Here is a 17,766-nt window from a genome sequence, read left to right on the forward strand (position 1 = left end):
TTCTTGGTTAGTTTGGTTGGTTCTTGGTTAGTTAGGTTGGTTTTGTGCATGCTACCTGTGCTGTGAAAAATGTCTGTCCTTTTTTGTATTTGGTGGTGAGCTAACATAAATATACGTGCTGTTTTCGCTGTAAAACATTTTAAAAATCGGACATGTTGGCTGGATTCACAAGATGTTTATCTTTCATTTGCTGTATTGGACTTGTTAATGTGTGAAAGTTAAATATTTCTAAAAAATATAATTTTGAATTTCGCGCCCTGCACTTGAAGTGGCTGTTGTCATATTGTGCCCGGCTTCGGGCTTGCAGCCCAAAGAAGTCATTTAAGGTGCTCCAAAGCTTTTTACTATCATTCTTTATGTCTTTTTTTTTTTTAAGTGTAGCTTCGTCTTTTATTCAGTGTAATCACATTATTTATACATTTGCAGTACGTTTGCCAATCGGTTGTGCAGCCAGACTTATTTGCCATTCCTTCTGCTTCATCCCTCTCAACCATAACATTTTTAAATTCCTCATCAGGTTTTGATGAACTGTAACCTTTGCTAGTTAAGTGAAATACTAGTGGGTTATTTAGCGTTGGGTTAATTGAGTAGAAGGTAATTGTATAGCATAAGTGTGAAAAAGAAAACCCTGACATTGACTACACTGCTAAAATGACTTCATTCTGTTCTATATGAGTTTTCTACAAATTGTGCAATGTATATATTCCCTCATCAATACTCACCACAACACATGCCTTTCAAAGGCCAGTCATTACTACTTCCAATCAAATCATAAGATAATCTCATAAAATAAAAAATAAGGTAGCAACGAGCGGGTGAGACAATAGCATCCAGCAGTCAATATTTATCCCAGCAGTCAATATTTATCCACTGGCAAGGAAAGTACTTTCTCTGCAAATCAGATAAGCTGAGCAAACTTTCTGCAGTTATTTTAGTGGAGAAACGAAGCTCGCTCTCGAAAATATTAACTGAACCTAATCTCCCCGTCTGCCTGTGGGCTCCCAAGCTGTGTGCCAGACTCAGACATGTCTGTTATTTTCATTTGGGTTTCAACCTGCGATATACTATATATGAGATTAAAAATAGAACCTGGAGTGGGAGGGACGGGTGCAGCACGACAGGCTTTGCCTTCTCCTCTGGGCAAATCTAGAACACTCCAGTACTGTACTAGCCCACATTTTTTAGCTTTTACTGCAGTTAGAACTGAGCCGTTTTTTAAAAAATCGCTTACATTTTGACCTTGTTATACATAAAGGCTTAAAAAGGCAATTAGATATCAATCATGTTTATTGAGATATAAGCCCAATACAAGGCCTATAAAGACCACCTAGTTTCTGATAAGTTTTTCTGCCCTAATCTAACAGGTTATTGGATTTAATGTGCAGAGCCCATTTCGAAGCACATTGAATGCTTGGTCTTGCCTTCCCTTTCATCTGGTCCCCACTGATACTGTGCAGCTCCAACAGCTGCTTCAAGTCATTCCAGAGACCCATCTGGCCCATGCCTGTCCTCAATCACTGAGGTTATAACCTCAGGGCGTGTGTGTGTGTGTGTGTGTGAGTGTGTGTGTATATATATATATATATATATATATATATATATATATATATATATGTGTGTGTGTGTGTGTGTGTGTGTGAATGTGTATCTATGCGTATGTGTGAGCGTGCACGTGTCACAGCTGTGACATTTATTTTTCATACAGTACCTGCTGGGTGCAGAGTGGGGAGATTAAGTTAGAGCATTTAACTGGCTCCGTTGACAGCGATTCGTATAAACATCCAACCAGGTGCCAAGGTACCAGAAGGGACCTTGCAGCAGTAACAATACAGGAATATATTATGTCATGTACATTATGATTATGCAGTTTGTACTACTTCATTGTCAAGCCCCCTCCCCCCTCTTCAGTGCAGGAGGATCACCATTACGATCAAATGATGCAGGGAAATAATCAACTAACCTTCTCCTGCCCGAGGCTGCTGTATAGGCTAGTGAAGCAACCGTTTGACACTGTGACTGAACTACAGTCTTACCCTGTGTTTTTGCTTCTGTCTACAGTCTTGCCTGCTTTTTCTGCTTGATGTGATGCATTTTTTGGGGGCTGACCTTTGACAGCTGTGCGGCAGTCTTCACCTGTGTGTTTGTTTAACTTAATGATTGTACTACAGTCTTACCCTGTGTTTCTCTTTGACTTTACGTCTGTACTCCAGCTTGTCAAACTCCTGGTCCTCTCGGCGCAGCCTCGCTCTGGCCTCCTCCACATTGATGCCCGACGTGCAGTCGTCATCCTCCTCCCCCTCTGTGGCTGGCACGGCCGTCCTCTGGAGCGGGGGCCACTGCTGCACCATCTGGAGAGCGAGGGGCATAGACCAACACAGAGTTAAATCACAACACTGCAATAGTGCCATCTCATTTTCAGCTGGATAGGAATCAACACATATGCAGACACAAAAACATTTACCAACACACAAACGCACTCATAAAAGCGGGCATACAACACACATACACACACGTTTTAGTCTCCTTAATTACATTTGCAGCTGGCTGGGCATCAATGCAGCAAACACAACTAAACATCACAGGTGCCATCTAATTTTCTCTGAATGATGTTAGTAATGGCAAAGGAATTACGCTGAGACTCAGAATTGTAACTTTAAAATGTATACCAAAGAAAAACCATTGATTTCAAAGTTTAACAAAACTCTAGGCACAAGGACTACTTTTTATGTTCCACAGAATTTTACAAAAACACATTTATAGGAAGAACTGTACAGATACAAAGATTGGTAACAGAATAAAACTGAGGAAGATTTTACCGTAATTAATACATCAATTAAACAATAACTGGAAAAACTGTGCAGATGCAACATTTGGTAACAGAGTTACAGTAAAATCTCCCGCAGTTTTATTGTTACCAAACTTTGTATCTGCACATGCTTTATTTATACAAATGATTACGCAAATTATTCAAAGTAGTCATTGTGCATAGAGTTCAACTTTAAAATCTATGGTTTTTGTTTGGCAGATATTTTAAAGTGAAAAATCTAAGCGTAAATCTGTTAGCGTGGAATTGCCCGTAAAACAAACTGGTGCTCTCATTTAGCTGATGCAGAGCCTGAAGCCAAAACATTGTATCACTGGATCTGACTCAAAATAAAATGGAATGTAGATCAATGTTTGTACAAACCTGTCCCTCTTCAGTGAAGACTAATTTGGTGTTGACTTGGAAGTTTCTCTTCAGGACTTTCTTGGCCTCTTTGAACTTGGTCTCTTTTTCTGTTTTCTTAATGGTGTTACTGTCAGTTTCCTGTAATGAGAGAGGAAATGATAACAATTGCTTAAATAAACCTAACAACAATTTAACTGCTAATGTAACACCTCATAAAATTGATCGTGTTGAATTCCCTGCCTGAAACAGTCAGTCCCTGCTACTCCTGGCTACAGGTAGCTAGACAACTTTGCCATTATGTCAGCAGGTTAAGACGGGAGACTCAGGAATGCTGACCAAGACAAACTAAGCATCTTTACAGAGAGCCACTAGGACTGTCCACACATTGCCTCAGCGGATTTTTTTGCCTAACTGTGCAACAAAATGCATTTCCCAGCCCCTGACAGAGTGCAGTTTTGCCATCTCTATTGGTAGTAAATAGTTTAATTCTTAACAAATGATGTCAAACAATTTAAAGGGCAACTGGCCTATCTTCTGAGGTAGGAATCAAGACGCAGATCAGTGGTACACTACAGCAGCAGCCTACTCTCTCAAAGTGAGTCTCGGACATGTCAGAGTAAAAAAAGTATATACAGTACGAGTCAAAAGTTGACACACCTCATTCAAGGTTTATTTTTTAAATTTTTTAACAATGTCTATTATCCTACAAAGTAGAACAAATAATGAAATAAAATATATGGAATCATGTAGTAACCAAAAAAGTGTTAAACAAATCTAAATATATTTTAGATTCTTCAAAGTAGCCACCCTTTGCCTTGACAGCTTTGCACACTTGGCATTCTCTCAACCAGCTTCATGAGGTAGTCACCTGGAATGCATTTCAATTAACAGGTGTGCCTTGTTAAAAGTAAATTTTATGAATTTCTTTACTTCTTAATGTTTGAGCCAATCAGTTGTGCTGTGACAAGGAAGGGTTGGTATACAGAAGATAGCCCTATTTGGTAAAATACCAAGTCCATATTATGGCAAGAACAGCTCAAATAAGCAAAGACAAACAGTTACTTTAACACATGAAGGTCAGAAATTTGAACGTTTCTTCAAATGCAGTCACAAAAACCATCAAGCGCTAGGATAGAATTGGCTCATGAGGACCGCCACAGGAAAGGAAGACAGAGTTACCGCTGCTGCAGAGGATACGTTCATTAGAATTACCAGCCTCAAAAACCGTCAAATAACTGCACCTCAGATTGCAGCCCAAATAAATCCTTCAGAGTTCAAGTACCAGACACATCTCAACATCAACTGTTAAGAGGAGACTGCATGAATCAGGCGTTCATGGTCGAATTGCTGCAAAGAAACCAGAAACCTAAAGGCCACCAATAAGAAGAAGAGACTTGCTTGAGCCAAGAAACACAAGCAATGGACATTAGACCGGTGGAAATCTGTTCTTTTGTCTGATGAGTCCAAATTTGAGATTTATGGTTCCAAACGCTGTGTCTTTGTGAGACGCAGAGTAGGGGAATGGATGATCTCTGCATGTGTGGTTCCCACCGTGAAGCACGGAGATGGTGGCGTGATGGTGCTTTGCTGGTGACACGGTCTGCAATTTATTTAGAATTCAAGGCACACTTAACCAGCATGGCTACCACAGCATTCTGCAGAAATACGCCATCCCATCTGGTTTGCCCTTAGTGGGACTATCATATGCTGCATATGTGGAAACTCCTTCAGGACTGTTGGAAAAGCATTCCAGGTGACTACCTCATGAAGTTGGTTGAGAGAATGCCAAGAGTGTGCAAATCTGTCATCAAGGCAAAGGGTGGCTACTTTGAAGAATCTAAAATATATTTTGATTTGTTGAACACTTTGTTACAACATGACTTCATAGTTTTGAAGTCTTCACTATTATTCTACAATGTAGAAAATAGTAAAAATAGGTGTCCAAACTTGACTGGTACTGTATAGACAGTGCATTCAGAAAGCATTCAGACACAGCCTTATTATAAAACAGATTCAATTGCCCCCCCCCCCCTCAATCTATACACAATTGAATTTTTAGCAAATGTATAAAAAAAAATACAACTGAAATATTACATTTACATAAGTGTTCAGACCCTTTACTCAGTACTTTGTTGAAGCACCGTTGACAGTGATTACAGACTCAAGTCTTCTTGAGTATGTTGCTACAAGCTTGGCACACCTGTATTTGGCGAGTTTCTGACATTCTCCTCTGCAGATCCTCTCAAGCTCTGTCAGGTTGGGTGGTGGGTGTCGCTGCACAACTATTTTCAGGTCTTTCCAGAGATGATCGATCGTGTTCAAATCCAGGCTCTGGCTGGGCCAATCAAGGACATTCCGAGACCTGTACCGAAGCCGCTCCTGTGTTGTCTTGGCTGTGTGCTTAGGGTCGTTGTCCTGTTGGAAGGTGAACCTTCGCCCCAGTCTGAGGTCTGAGAGCTCTGGAGAAGGTTTTCATCAAGGATATCTGTACTTTGCTCCATTCATCTTTCCCTTGATCCTGACTAGTCTCCCAGGCCCTGCCGCTGAAAAACATCCCCACAGCATGATGCTGCCACCACCATGCTTCACCGTAGGGATTGTGAGAGGTTTCCTCCAGATGTGACGCTTGGCATTCAGGCCAACGAGTTCAATCTTGGTTTCATCAGACCAGAGAGTCCTTTAGGTTCCTTTTGGCAAACTCCAAGCGGGCTGTCATGTGCCTTTTACTGGAGGAGTGGCTTCCATCTGGCCACTCTGCCATAAAGGCCTGAATGATGGAGTGCTGCAGAGATGGGAGAACCTTCCAGAAGGACACACATCTCCACAGAGGAACTCTGGAGCGCTGTCAAAGTGACCATCAGGTTCTTGTTCACCTCCCTGAACAAGGCCCTTCTTCCCAGATTGCTCAGTTTGGCCGGGCTGCCAGCTCTAGGAAGAGTCTTGGTGGTGCAAAACTTCTTCCACTTAAGAATGATGGAGGCCACTGTGTTCTTGGGGACCTTCAATGCTGTAGAAATGTTAGATACCCTTCCCCAGATCTGTGCCTCTACATAATTCTGTCTCGCAGCTCTAAGGACAATTCCTTCGACCTCGTGGCTTGGTTTTTGCTCTGACATGCAATGTCAACTGTGGGAACTTATAGACAGGTGTGTGCCTTTCCAAATCATGTCCAATCAATTGAATTTACCACAGGTGAACTCCAATCAAGTTGTAGGAACATCAAGTATGATCAATGGAAACAGGATGCACCAGAGTTCAATTTGATTCTCATAGCAAAGGGTCTGAATACTTATGTAAATAAGGTTTTTTAATCTTTAATACATGTGCAAATATTTCTAAAAACCTGTTCACACTTTGTCATTATGAGGTATTGTGTGTAGGTTGATAAAAAAAACAACAACATTGAATCCATTTTAGAATAATGCTGTAACGTAACAAAATGTGGAAAAAGAACGCACTGTAGATAAATAATTATCCGTCAGTCGGGATCTTAACTTCCTGTTGAGAGTTAGAATAGTAGACTACACAAGGTGCCATATTTGATTGTGCATCAGCAGTTTCTCTCTTGTTATGTCAGTCCCTGACAGTAGCTCAATTAGCCATGTCAGCAAAAAGATGATTTGATTGTTAAGTTATTCTAGCCTGCCATCATGCCCGAATGTGTGCACAGGGGCCCTGACCTCCAGGGGTCCCCATTCTGGAACCCGTGTGATTTTGTTAGTCACGCTCAATCAGATATATTAACATGGCATGAATCATGGAAAAATATGTATAATTGCAAGAAATTGGCTATAAAATTGCTACATTTTCTCTCCTCCCCATGGCACAAATCATGGAAAATTGTGTAGAATTGCAGGAAATTAAAACTAACAAGTCTTGTTTGGTTACCAAGGCAACTACTGTCACTATTAAACTTGCTAGCTACTTCAGTGGACGTTGAAAACATTTCTAGCTGCAAATGTGTTAAATTATAGCCATGGTATAAAAGGGATAATTAACTCTGGGCTCCGGAAAATAATAAAACTCAATGAAAGGTTAGTGCCTCAACTCGTTCATTATTATTCAAGAAATTAACACAATTTCAATTGCTCCTCTAATTAGAATCTGGCCTAAATACAACCTGTAGGCTTTATAGCGTTCCAATGTTTGCCCAGATTTAGATCTCTGGTTAAGCAGTTGACAAGGACACTAGGCATAACATAAACAAAGGGAATCTGATGAACATCTTTCAGTCCCGAATTGGCGTTTCGCGACAGTGATTATCCCCTAGGAATGACTCCGTGCGAACAAACAATGTTGTCGATGTAGTCAAAGCAGGAGGGTAAATCAACTTTCCTTGACACATCCCAAACAATGTGCTCCATATCCAGAGCGATAGAGAGCTCTTTGCCTAGGGTCTTAATCAAACAAGCCCTTGGAATATGACTTGACTAACCAGCACTAGACTGCTGAGCTGGCACTCAGAAGATAAATATTGCATGGCAGATTATTAAGAAACTATTTCTCACTTCAGAATGACCTAGGGCTACAAGGCGCTGCCTCAATGGCCGGCTTTTAGAATTTCTACCACACAATTTATGTAGGCGTTCTCACTAAACCATATATTGATGTATTTGGGGTCCAATTGGAAAGGTGGTGCATTTTATGGTTCAATAAATGATGTTATTCCTCCCTTGGGGACATTGATCGCCATCTTCAATTAGGAATAACTGATGTGAGCTTTTGTTAGAGAGAAAAACGCGATTAAAAAACATGTGGCAGTTCAAATTTAAAAAACAGCCCATGAAATTGTTGGCTATTATGCTGGGGTGCTTTGTCATACCGAAAGACATTAGATTTCTCCCAACCAAATGGAGAATTGTTAATTTTCTCAATAGAAATGGAATGAAAGAATTAATAGAACGGACGTCCCAACTCAAGTCAATGACGCGATAATGGGTGGACTGGCAGCCATTTTGAGTGTACGCATGCCAGGAACTAAAAGCAGAAATTGTACCCTTCAATCAGTTGAGTCAACTCAACTGACATTACAAAAACAAATACATCCCATTGCACGAACCACATCAGTTAGCATAATTTGAATGAACATCCTACATTACCATGGCAATCCAGCATTAGTTGATAGAACATTCCAAATTAGCATGAAAATCATTTCATCACAATACCAGGCAGCCATTGCGAGTGTACCCATGAGTTTCCCAGTCAAATTGCCAGGGTTAGCACTTCCAAGCCAGCTCTATTAATTATATTTCTATGACTCACACTATTCATCTATCGAAGGTTCTTTTTAGAGTCCTCTCAGAAAAAAAGGACCGCAAACCATTACGTTTCTATAGTTTGTTCTGCTGACAAACCCAGAGTCTGCCATCAGAAGGTAGTGCCATCAATTTCGAGAGCCCTATTCAAAAGACACATCAAGTGGTCTGAACAAAATGAACTTCTCTGCACAACAACGGACACTAGCAGACTACTGGAGCAAAGCAATAATGTGTGGCAGAGGAAAAGATGTTTGGGGGGGAAGGTTCATTCATTCAGCAAACTACTGAATTAGACTTCAACATGCAACCTGTTGCAAAATTCACTTCATAAACATAATAATGAGGTCAGCACAGCATTAGCAGAACAAGACAACAACCCCCCTGTACACCGTCCCACCTCCCTTGTCAAAAACGAAATCAGCAAATGTCACTCCCCCCTCCTCCCCCAGTTTCTATCTCCCCACTGAGAATCTAATTGGAAGGCGCCGGCGTTGGGATTCCCACCTCAGGACCTCATTTCCTAACCCTCCCAGTTTAATAAGCGTTTCCCACAGGAGGCAGAGTCTCGCCGCGATTCTGAATCAATTAAATATCATTGGGTGTGAAGTTATTGCACTGCATTTATGGGAAAATTATGGGCCCCGCCGAAAATAAATTATTGAGGAAAAAAACTATTTGAGGAGTAATCAAATACCAGCAGTTTGCACAAAGGCACATGGCTTTCTGTATGCATTTGAAAAGACTTAAGGAGATGGGGGGGGCCACAGAGTCAATACTTACCCCATCTATATTTCAGACATTTTTATCCCGATTTAAGAGCATGTCTTACCAATTTGCTTTGCTCTCCTCAACCTTTGGACTTCCCAGTGCATGTTGCTCTTATCTTAAATGTTAAAATGTTCTCAAGGTTAGGTAGCTGGCAGGTTGGCTTCTTGAATGGGAGCGACAATGGACATTTGCGATATGTGAGCTTAGCAGCTAGAGTCGGCAAGCTGTTTTCGCAGCGAAGGAACTCGCTAATCTAAAAAGGTCCTACGTTTCAAAGTTGAACAAAATCTTAGTTTAAAAAAAATCATTAGCATGTTTGTACGTATTTAGCAATTTCGTTAGGCAAGGACATCAAACAAACAAACTTCAACAATGATTCAGGTGAAACCACAAGACTCATAATGAAATGTGATGCTTAGACACACAGTATATCATAAGCAGAGGGTAAGTTAAATCTCGCAGAGGGGTGATTTATTGCTCGTTTCATCACTGGACAGTTGTGCGTTGAGGAGCATTCCTCTCCCTGTCAGCTGAGGCTGCCCATTCTGACATGAATGGCTGAGGGCAAATGAATCAACTAGAGTGTGAATCAGACGCTCATCAATCAATTAACCAAACAATCCTTCAATCAATAGGCCGATTCAAATACCACTGTCAACAGGGGGACTTAGCATTATGCAATGGATGGAGTCTCTATAGTCTGATCGTTTGAATTATTCCTTTTACCCATTAGTATACTGAAGTGTTGGTCCCATTTTTCATGATCTGACATAAAAGATCCCAAAAATGTTCCATGCGCACAAAAAGCTTATTTCTCTATTTTTGTTTATGCACAAATTTGTTTACATCCCTGTTAGTGAGCATTTCTCCTTAGCCAAAATAATACATCCACCTGACAGGTGTGGCATATAAAGAAGCTGATTAAACAGCATGATCATTACACAGGTGCACCTTGTGCTGGGGGCAATAAATGCTACTAAAATGTGGACAGCAATGTTCAATACTGCTGTTGCCAGAGAATTGAATGTTAGTTTCTCTACCATAAGCCACGTCCAATGCAATTCAGAAAATTTGGCAGTACGTCCAACCGGCCTCACAACCACGCCAGCCCAGGACCTCCACATCCTGCTTCTTCACCTGTGGGATCGTCTGGGGATGGGGGGGACTGAGGAGGATATCTGTCTTTATTAAAGCCCTTTCGTGGGGAAAAGTCATTCTGATTGGCTGGGTCTGGTTCCCAGTGGGTTGACATGGCTCCCAAGTGGATGGGCCTAAGACCTCCCAAGCTCACCCATGGCTGCGCCATCACTTAGGGAATAATGAGTATTTCAATTGACTGATTTCCATCTATGAACTGTAACTCAGTAAAATCTTTGAAATTGTTACGTTTATATTTTTGTTCAGTATAGATTTAAAAGTAACGGAGAGGAAGACAGCAATGAACTAACACAACTGAGGTGCAACCTAATCTAACTAATATTCCTCTGAATAGAAAAAAAGTTCCCTGAGGCCCAGTGTCAAACTATTTCATCACATTTGCCAAATTGACAGTAATAACTCCACAGCACTTACTCAGAAAACAAAACACAGCATGCACCAACCAGCCTTAAGGCATCTAAGGTTGATAGTCAAGGTACACCACAAACATATGTGGACACCCCCAAACATCTCATTCTAAAATCATGGGCATTAATATGGAGTTGGTCCCCCCTTTGCTACTATAACAGCCTCCACTCTTCTGGGAAGGCTTTCCACTAGATTTTGAAACATTGCTGCTGGGACTTGCTTCCATTCAGCCACGAACATTAGTGAGGTCGGGCACTGATGTTGGGCAATTAGGCCTGGTTTGCAGTCGGCATTCCAATTCATCCCAAAGGTGTTTGATGGGGTTGCGGTCAGGGCTCTGTACAGGCCAGTCAAGCTCTTCCACTTCAATCTCGACAAACCATTTATGTATGGACCTTGCTTTGTGCACAGGGGCATTGTCATGCTGAAACAGGAAAGGGCCTTCCCCAAACTGTTGGAAGCACAGAATCGTCTAGAACATCATTCTATGGTGTACAGTTAAGATTTCCCTTCACTGGAACTAAGGGGACTAGCCGGAACCATGAAAAACAGCACCAGACCATAATTCCTCCACCAAACTTTACAGTTGGCACTATGCATTCGGGCAGGTAGCGCTCTCCTGGCATCCACCAAACCCAGATTCGTCAGTCGGACTGCCAGATGGTGAAGCGTGATTCATCACTCAAGAGAACGTATTTCCATTGCTCCAGAGTTCAATGGCGACGAGCTTTACACCACACCAGCCAATGCTTGGGATTGCGGATGGTGATCTTAGGCTTGTGTGCGGCTGCTGAGCCATGGAAACCCATTTCATGAAGATCCAGATGAACAGATCTGGTGCTGACATTGCTTCCAGAGGCAGTTTGGAACTTGGTAGTGAGTGTTGCAATCAATTTGACAAACTGACTTGTTGGAAAGGTGGCATCCTATGACGGTGCCACTTTGAAATTCACTGAGCCATTCAGTAAGGCCACTCTACTGCCAATGTTTGTGTCTGGAGATTGCATGGCTGTGTGCTCAAATGTAATACACCTGTCAACAATGATAGCGGCTGAAATAGGGGTGTCCACATACTTTTGTATATATAGTGTATATAAAACTTCTATAGTAGGAATAAATTAGTGTCTGAAAAAACACCAATAGGCTTTGAAAAAGAGATGACATTCTAGCATTTCCTATTATATCATAAGCTGTAAGCATACCATCTGTACGACAGGCCTTAACCTTAAGGGGATGTCCAACGGATTTGTTTTTTGTCATGAAACAGTTTCAACAGTCTCTTCAAAATGAGGGTGAGGGGGACGACAAGGATGCAATTAGGATAATGGAATTGCGGTGCATTGCGTTCCCAATGAATGGTGTCATTTGACACAGAGGACTGTCGACAGGCTCCTGTTCTCTCCTGAGATTGTTATTGCAGGCTGCTCTCACGATTGCTTCAATCAATCTCATCCTAACAAAGCTGCATTTTAAAGGACATCTCCTGGGAATGAGGGATGTGTTATGAACGGCTAGCACCACCTCAAAGACAGAAGCTAAAGATTAACGATGGCATTAACGGGAAGCCTTATTAACGTTTAGTGATTCCCCCCAAAATTATTCATATTACGTTATCCGATGATAGAACGGACAAAAAAAAATAACACTGATTGACCCTAATGTTTTTAGTTAAAGGAGAATTTTGCTTTTTTGTTTTATTTATTTATTTTTTACAACATTTGTATTTTCTTTATGTAAATGGGGTGTTATAGAAGGGACTTAACACTTTTTAGCCATTTCTCTTGTTTTTGAGAAACATACCCTAATCAGCAATTCACTTCTTCACCCTCGTTGTGTAGAATGTGGGCTCTGAAAAAACATGAACAAAAGGCTCCAAAAACACCCAAATACGTCCTTTAAGAAATGAAAATCTCTCAGTATAGTGATGCAGGTCTTTAGATATTATACAAATTAAATTCTGTGTATATCCACAACGTTACAGTGCATTCGGGAAGTATTCAGGCCCCTTCACTTTTTCCACTTTGTTACGTTACAGCTTTTATTCAAATAAGGATTAAATAGTTTCCCCCCCCATCAATCTACACACAATACCCCATAACGAAAAAAGCAAAAACAGATTCTTAGAAATGTTTGCACATTTACACACACACACTACCATTCAGACCCTTTACTCAGTAATTTGTTGAGGCACCTTTGGTGGCGATCACAGCCTCAAGTCTTCTTGGGTATGACGCTACAAGCTTGGCTCACCTGTATTTGGGGAGTTTCTCCCATTCTTCTCTGCAGATTCTCTCAAGATCTGTCATTTTGGATGGAGAGCGTCGCTGCACAACCATCTCCAGAGAAGTTCGATCAGGTTCAAGTCCGGGCTCTGGCTGGGCCACTCAAGGACATTCAGACCCAAAGCCACTTCTTCGTTGTCTTGGCTGTATGCTTAGGGTCGTTGTCCTGTTGGAAGGTGAACCTTCGCTCCAGTCCCTGCCGCTGAAAAACACCATGCTTCACCGTAGGGATGGTGCCAGGTTTCCTCCAGACGTGACGCTTGGCATTCAGGCCAAAGAGTTCAATCTTGGCTTCATCAGACAAGAGAATCTTGTTTCTCATGGTCCGAGAGTCTTTTAGGTGCCTTTTTGCAAACTCCAAGTGGGCTGTCATGTGCCTTTTACTGAGGAGTGGCTTTCATCTGGCCACTCTACCATAAAGGCCTGATTGGTGGAGTGTTGCAGAGATGGTTGTCCTTCTGGAAGGTTCTCCTATCGCCACAGAGGAACTCTGGAGCTCTTTCAGAGTGACCATCAGGTTCTTGGTCACCTCCCTGACCAAGGCCCTTCTCCTCCAATTGCTCAGTTTGGCCAGCCAGCTCTAGTAAGAGTCTTGCTGGTGCCAAACTTCTATCCATCCATTTAAGAATGATGGAGGCCACTTTGTTCTTGGGGACCTACAATGCTGCAGAAATTGTTTTTGCCCTTCCCCAGATCTGTGCCTCCACAAAATCCTGTCTCACAGCTCTATGAACAATTCCTTCGACCTCATGGCTTGGTTTTTGCTCTGACATGCACTGTCAACTGTGGGATCTTATATAGACAGGTGTGCCTTTCCATATCATGTCCAATCAATTGAATTTACCACAGCTGGACCCCAATCAGGTTGTAGAAACATCTCAAGGATGATCAATGGAAACAGGATACACCGTAGCTCAATTTCGAGTCTCATAGCAAACGGTCTGAATTCTTATGTAAATAAAGTATGTTTTTTTTTAATTTTTAATACATTTGAAAAAAAATCTAAAAACCTGTTTTCACTTTGTCATTATGGGGTATTGTTTGTAGATTGGTGAAGATTATAAAAATAAATCATTTTAGAATAAGGCTGTAACGTAACAAAATGTGGAAAAATGTGAAGGGGTCTGAATACTTTCCGGATGTACTGTATATTCCATTTTGTTGCAACTAGAGCAATACCTCTCCGTCCATTTTAGCAGCAGGCTACACGGAGAATGGAACAGCTGTATAGAGGAAACGGGTTGAGTTGCACAAAATGGAATACATTTCGGAATGACAATTTCATGTGCACAGCATCTAAGACCTGCATCACTATACTGAGAACGTTTCTGTTTCTAAAGGACTTATTTGGGTGTTGTTGGAGCATGTGTTCGTGTTTTTTCAGAACCGCCATAATGCACAAAGAAGGTTGAGGAAGTGAATTGCTGGTTGGGGTAAGTCTCTCAAAAACAAGTGAAAGTGAAATCACAAAAAAAAAGTGTCTGGACCATCTATAACATGCCATTTACATGTAAAAGAGAGATTTAGTTGTAAAAAGCAAACTTCCCCTTTAAGGCATAAATTAGTAGCATATGAATATGCTCTATACCTTGTGCCAGAAGATCGCAGACATTCGAGTCATTTACATTATTGATCTTTTAAAAGATGCACTATGCAGGAATCACTCCATTTCCTGGTTGCTAAAATTCTAATTGTTCTCCTAATTTTAGTTTGTGTGACAAAACAAGCAACTATAGTGTAGAGAATCATTGTACCATGTAAACCGCTGTGAAATATCTTATCCAAACCAAAAATATAGTATTTTCAGCTGTTTGAAGCTGTAGAACAAAACCGAAAGTAAAAGACGCAAAAACAAAACTTAAGACCTGGGAGCATAGAAATAGCACATATAGAACATATCTACCGCTTCTTAGACTTGCTTTCAATGGTAAATGACAGATATTAAACATTTCCATGTCAATTTGGTGAGGTCGCCCAAAAAGCGTCATATTGAAGCTTTAAAACGTGTCAAGTGACAACGTCAATTCAACCAATAATTATTGAAACACCTCTACTTGAAGGAGCTTCCCAACCCCTCTAGGACAGGATCAGTCCAGAAGACAGTTGTGAGGGGGCTTTCTGTTTCACCAGATACAATGACAATCTCAGTGGTAACAGAGCGGAACAGACCCTGCCAGCCCGGATTGAAAAGCTGGGGTGAGGTCATCCGGATCTCTATAGAGAAGGCGATAAAAGCATTCCCAGCCATAGAGTCCAGACAGCGATCGTGACAGTGGCACAACTTAATTACTGTCACATGCTGGGGGTAAAGTATATGGTCTTTCTCAGAGTTTGTGTTAACTCTGAAATTTTCCCAGTCTCTTCGATATTCATTAACTCCTATGTGGAACGTTAACTTATTCAGGTCAAGAAATCCCTATATTATAAACCATTCATTTCATATAAAATGGCCCAAAAATACATTTGACTGTTAATGATCTAACGTAAATGTGGCCATTTCAGTCAATAGACAGTGTACAAAACATTAACACCTGCTCGCTCCATGATATAGACTGACCAGGTGAATGATAAGCCCTTATTGATGTCACTTGTTAAATCCACTTCAAGCCCTGTAGATGAAGGGGAGAAGGTTTAAAGAAGGATTTTTAAGCCTAGAGACAATTGAGACATGGATTGTGTGTGTGCCATTCAGATGGTGAATGGGCAAGACAAAAGATTTAAGTGTCTTTGAACAGGGTTTGGTGCCAGGCGTACCAGTTGTGTCAAGAACTGCAAGCTGGGGCCTCCCAGGTGGCGCAGTGGTCTAAGGCATTGCATCGCAGTGCTAGCTGTGCCCCAGAGACACTCCCGGTCGCGGCCGGCGGTCCATGGGGCGACGCACAATTGGCCTAGCGTTGTCCGGGTTAGGGAGGGTTTGGCCGGTAGGGATATCCTTGTCTCATCGCGCACCAGCGACTCCTGTGGCGGGCCGGGCACAGTGCGCACTGACCAGGTCGTTAGGTGCACAGTGTTTCCTCCGACACATTGGTGTGGCTGGCTTCCGGGTTGGATGCGCGCTGTGTTAAGAAGCAGTGCGGCTTGGTTGGGTTGTGTTTCGGAGGACGCACGGCTTCCGACCTTCGTCTCTCCCGAGTCCGTACGGGAGTTGTAGCGATGAGACAAGATAGTAACTACTAACAATTGGATATCACGAAATTGGGGAGAAAAAGGGGGGTAAAATTCAAAAAAGAACTGCAAGCCTGCTGGGTTTTTCCACGCTCAACAGTTTCCTGTGTGTATCAAGAACGGTCCACCACCCAAAGGACATCCAGCCAACTTGACACAACTGTGGGAAGCATTGGAGTCAACACGGGCCAGCATCCCTGTAGAACACGTTCAACACCTTGTAGAGTCTATCCTCTGACAAACGGAGGCTGTTCTGAGGGCAAAGAGGGGGGCTGCAACTCAATATTAGGAAGGTGTTCATAATGTTTTGAAGGGCAAAAAAAAAAAGGATTCTCACCCCATTTAAAGACAGTGAATCATGTCGGACTAGATGGAAAGCCAGCACTCCGCAGCCTCACACACTCCAGCTGAAGGCACAGTAGATGTGACCCCGGCCACCTACAGCATATTCTTAGCCCACTGCAGAGGAGTCAATGAAATAGCTAGCCTGAGCTGGCTAAACTCACCCTGACCTCTGTTCAAACACTTCTTCTCCAAACCGTTTCTACCCTACAGCGGTCTTTTCTACGGGAAAACTAGGATGTTTTATTTTCTACTTCACATGGGAGCTAGCCCAATTTGTTTGCCCCAAGGTGCACAGCAACTAAATATAAGCGAGAAAAAGCTTGGAAGGACCTATTTCGAATCAGTTGACACCAATTCCAGAGAAAGGAGCAGAAAGTTTACACTGAGTCACACTAGTAGTGTGCACTTGTGTAGGGGTTTAAGAGTTGTAGCTGCCTACTCCTCACTTAACAATAAAGACGAGTGCAACAGACAGCTTTGTCTCAGCCATTGAATTGGATTAGAAGCTCATCACCCAAACCAGCGTTATTACTGTGATGAGGTTACCACTTCAGCATCTACATCCCCTGTTAAGGAACGTACGCGTAGGTGGGAACTGGGCGCCAACAGTGATTTAGAGGTCCTCTCTCCAGCAGAGAGGAACCATCTGCCCCAAATTAAATCTGACATCAATGAGTATCATCCACTGCCAGGTATGCGTGGAGTGATTGAGGCGCCTGGAACATGTTGTTCCCAACTTTTACAGAAACAAACAAAGTGAACTCTACAGAAACACAGAGCAAAGCCAGGCTAAAGCGCAGGATTATATTTACATTTTTTATAGTCTTCTTTTGCTCATCTTTATCAAGGGTGCCAGTAATTCCGGTCATGACTGTATATGAGACAAAGGCATTGCAAGTTGGCAACTCAGTAGAAAACAGATGGTTGGAGATGGAACTGAACCGCTTGTCCAACTGGAGACTACAAATGCATGTAAACAAAGTGCACCTAGGCTATGCATGTATATAGCCATCTGGGTTTCCACAAATTGGCAATTTTGGCAGTTTCCAGAACCATTTTCCTACCTGAAATTGGCCGTGACTGTAAACAGATGCTTGTTGTGCTTGACTGTAGAGACGAATATGTCTCTGTTGGCAGTGTGGCTCCTGACTGAGCTCCGACAGCTTTGATTTTGGTTGCTCACTTATTTGGGCATGCTAATTCTACCTTTTGC

At 42.0% G+C, this 17,766-nt stretch overlaps 1 protein-coding gene across 2 annotated transcripts in view; it reads right to left on the bottom strand.

Moving 5' to 3' along the window:
- ddx10 (DEAD (Asp-Glu-Ala-Asp) box polypeptide 10) overlaps window positions 1–17,766 on the bottom strand; it is a 72,911-nt gene that overhangs the window by 27,902 nt on the left and 27,243 nt on the right. For both annotated transcript variants that reach the window (XM_038976794.1, XM_038976784.1), the window contains exons 14-15: window positions 3,188–3,307; window positions 2,175–2,348 (exon numbers count right to left, since the gene is read on the bottom strand). In XM_038976794.1, coding sequence (XP_038832722.1) covers window positions 2,175–2,348; window positions 3,188–3,307 — 294 coding nt within the window. The remainder of the gene's footprint in view (window positions 1–2,174; window positions 2,349–3,187; window positions 3,308–17,766) is intronic.

The sequence above is a fragment of the Salvelinus namaycush genome, chromosome 3 (assembly GCF_016432855.1).
Source record: "Salvelinus namaycush isolate Seneca chromosome 3, SaNama_1.0, whole genome shotgun sequence".
Taxonomy (NCBI): Eukaryota; Metazoa; Chordata; class Actinopteri; order Salmoniformes; family Salmonidae; genus Salvelinus; species Salvelinus namaycush.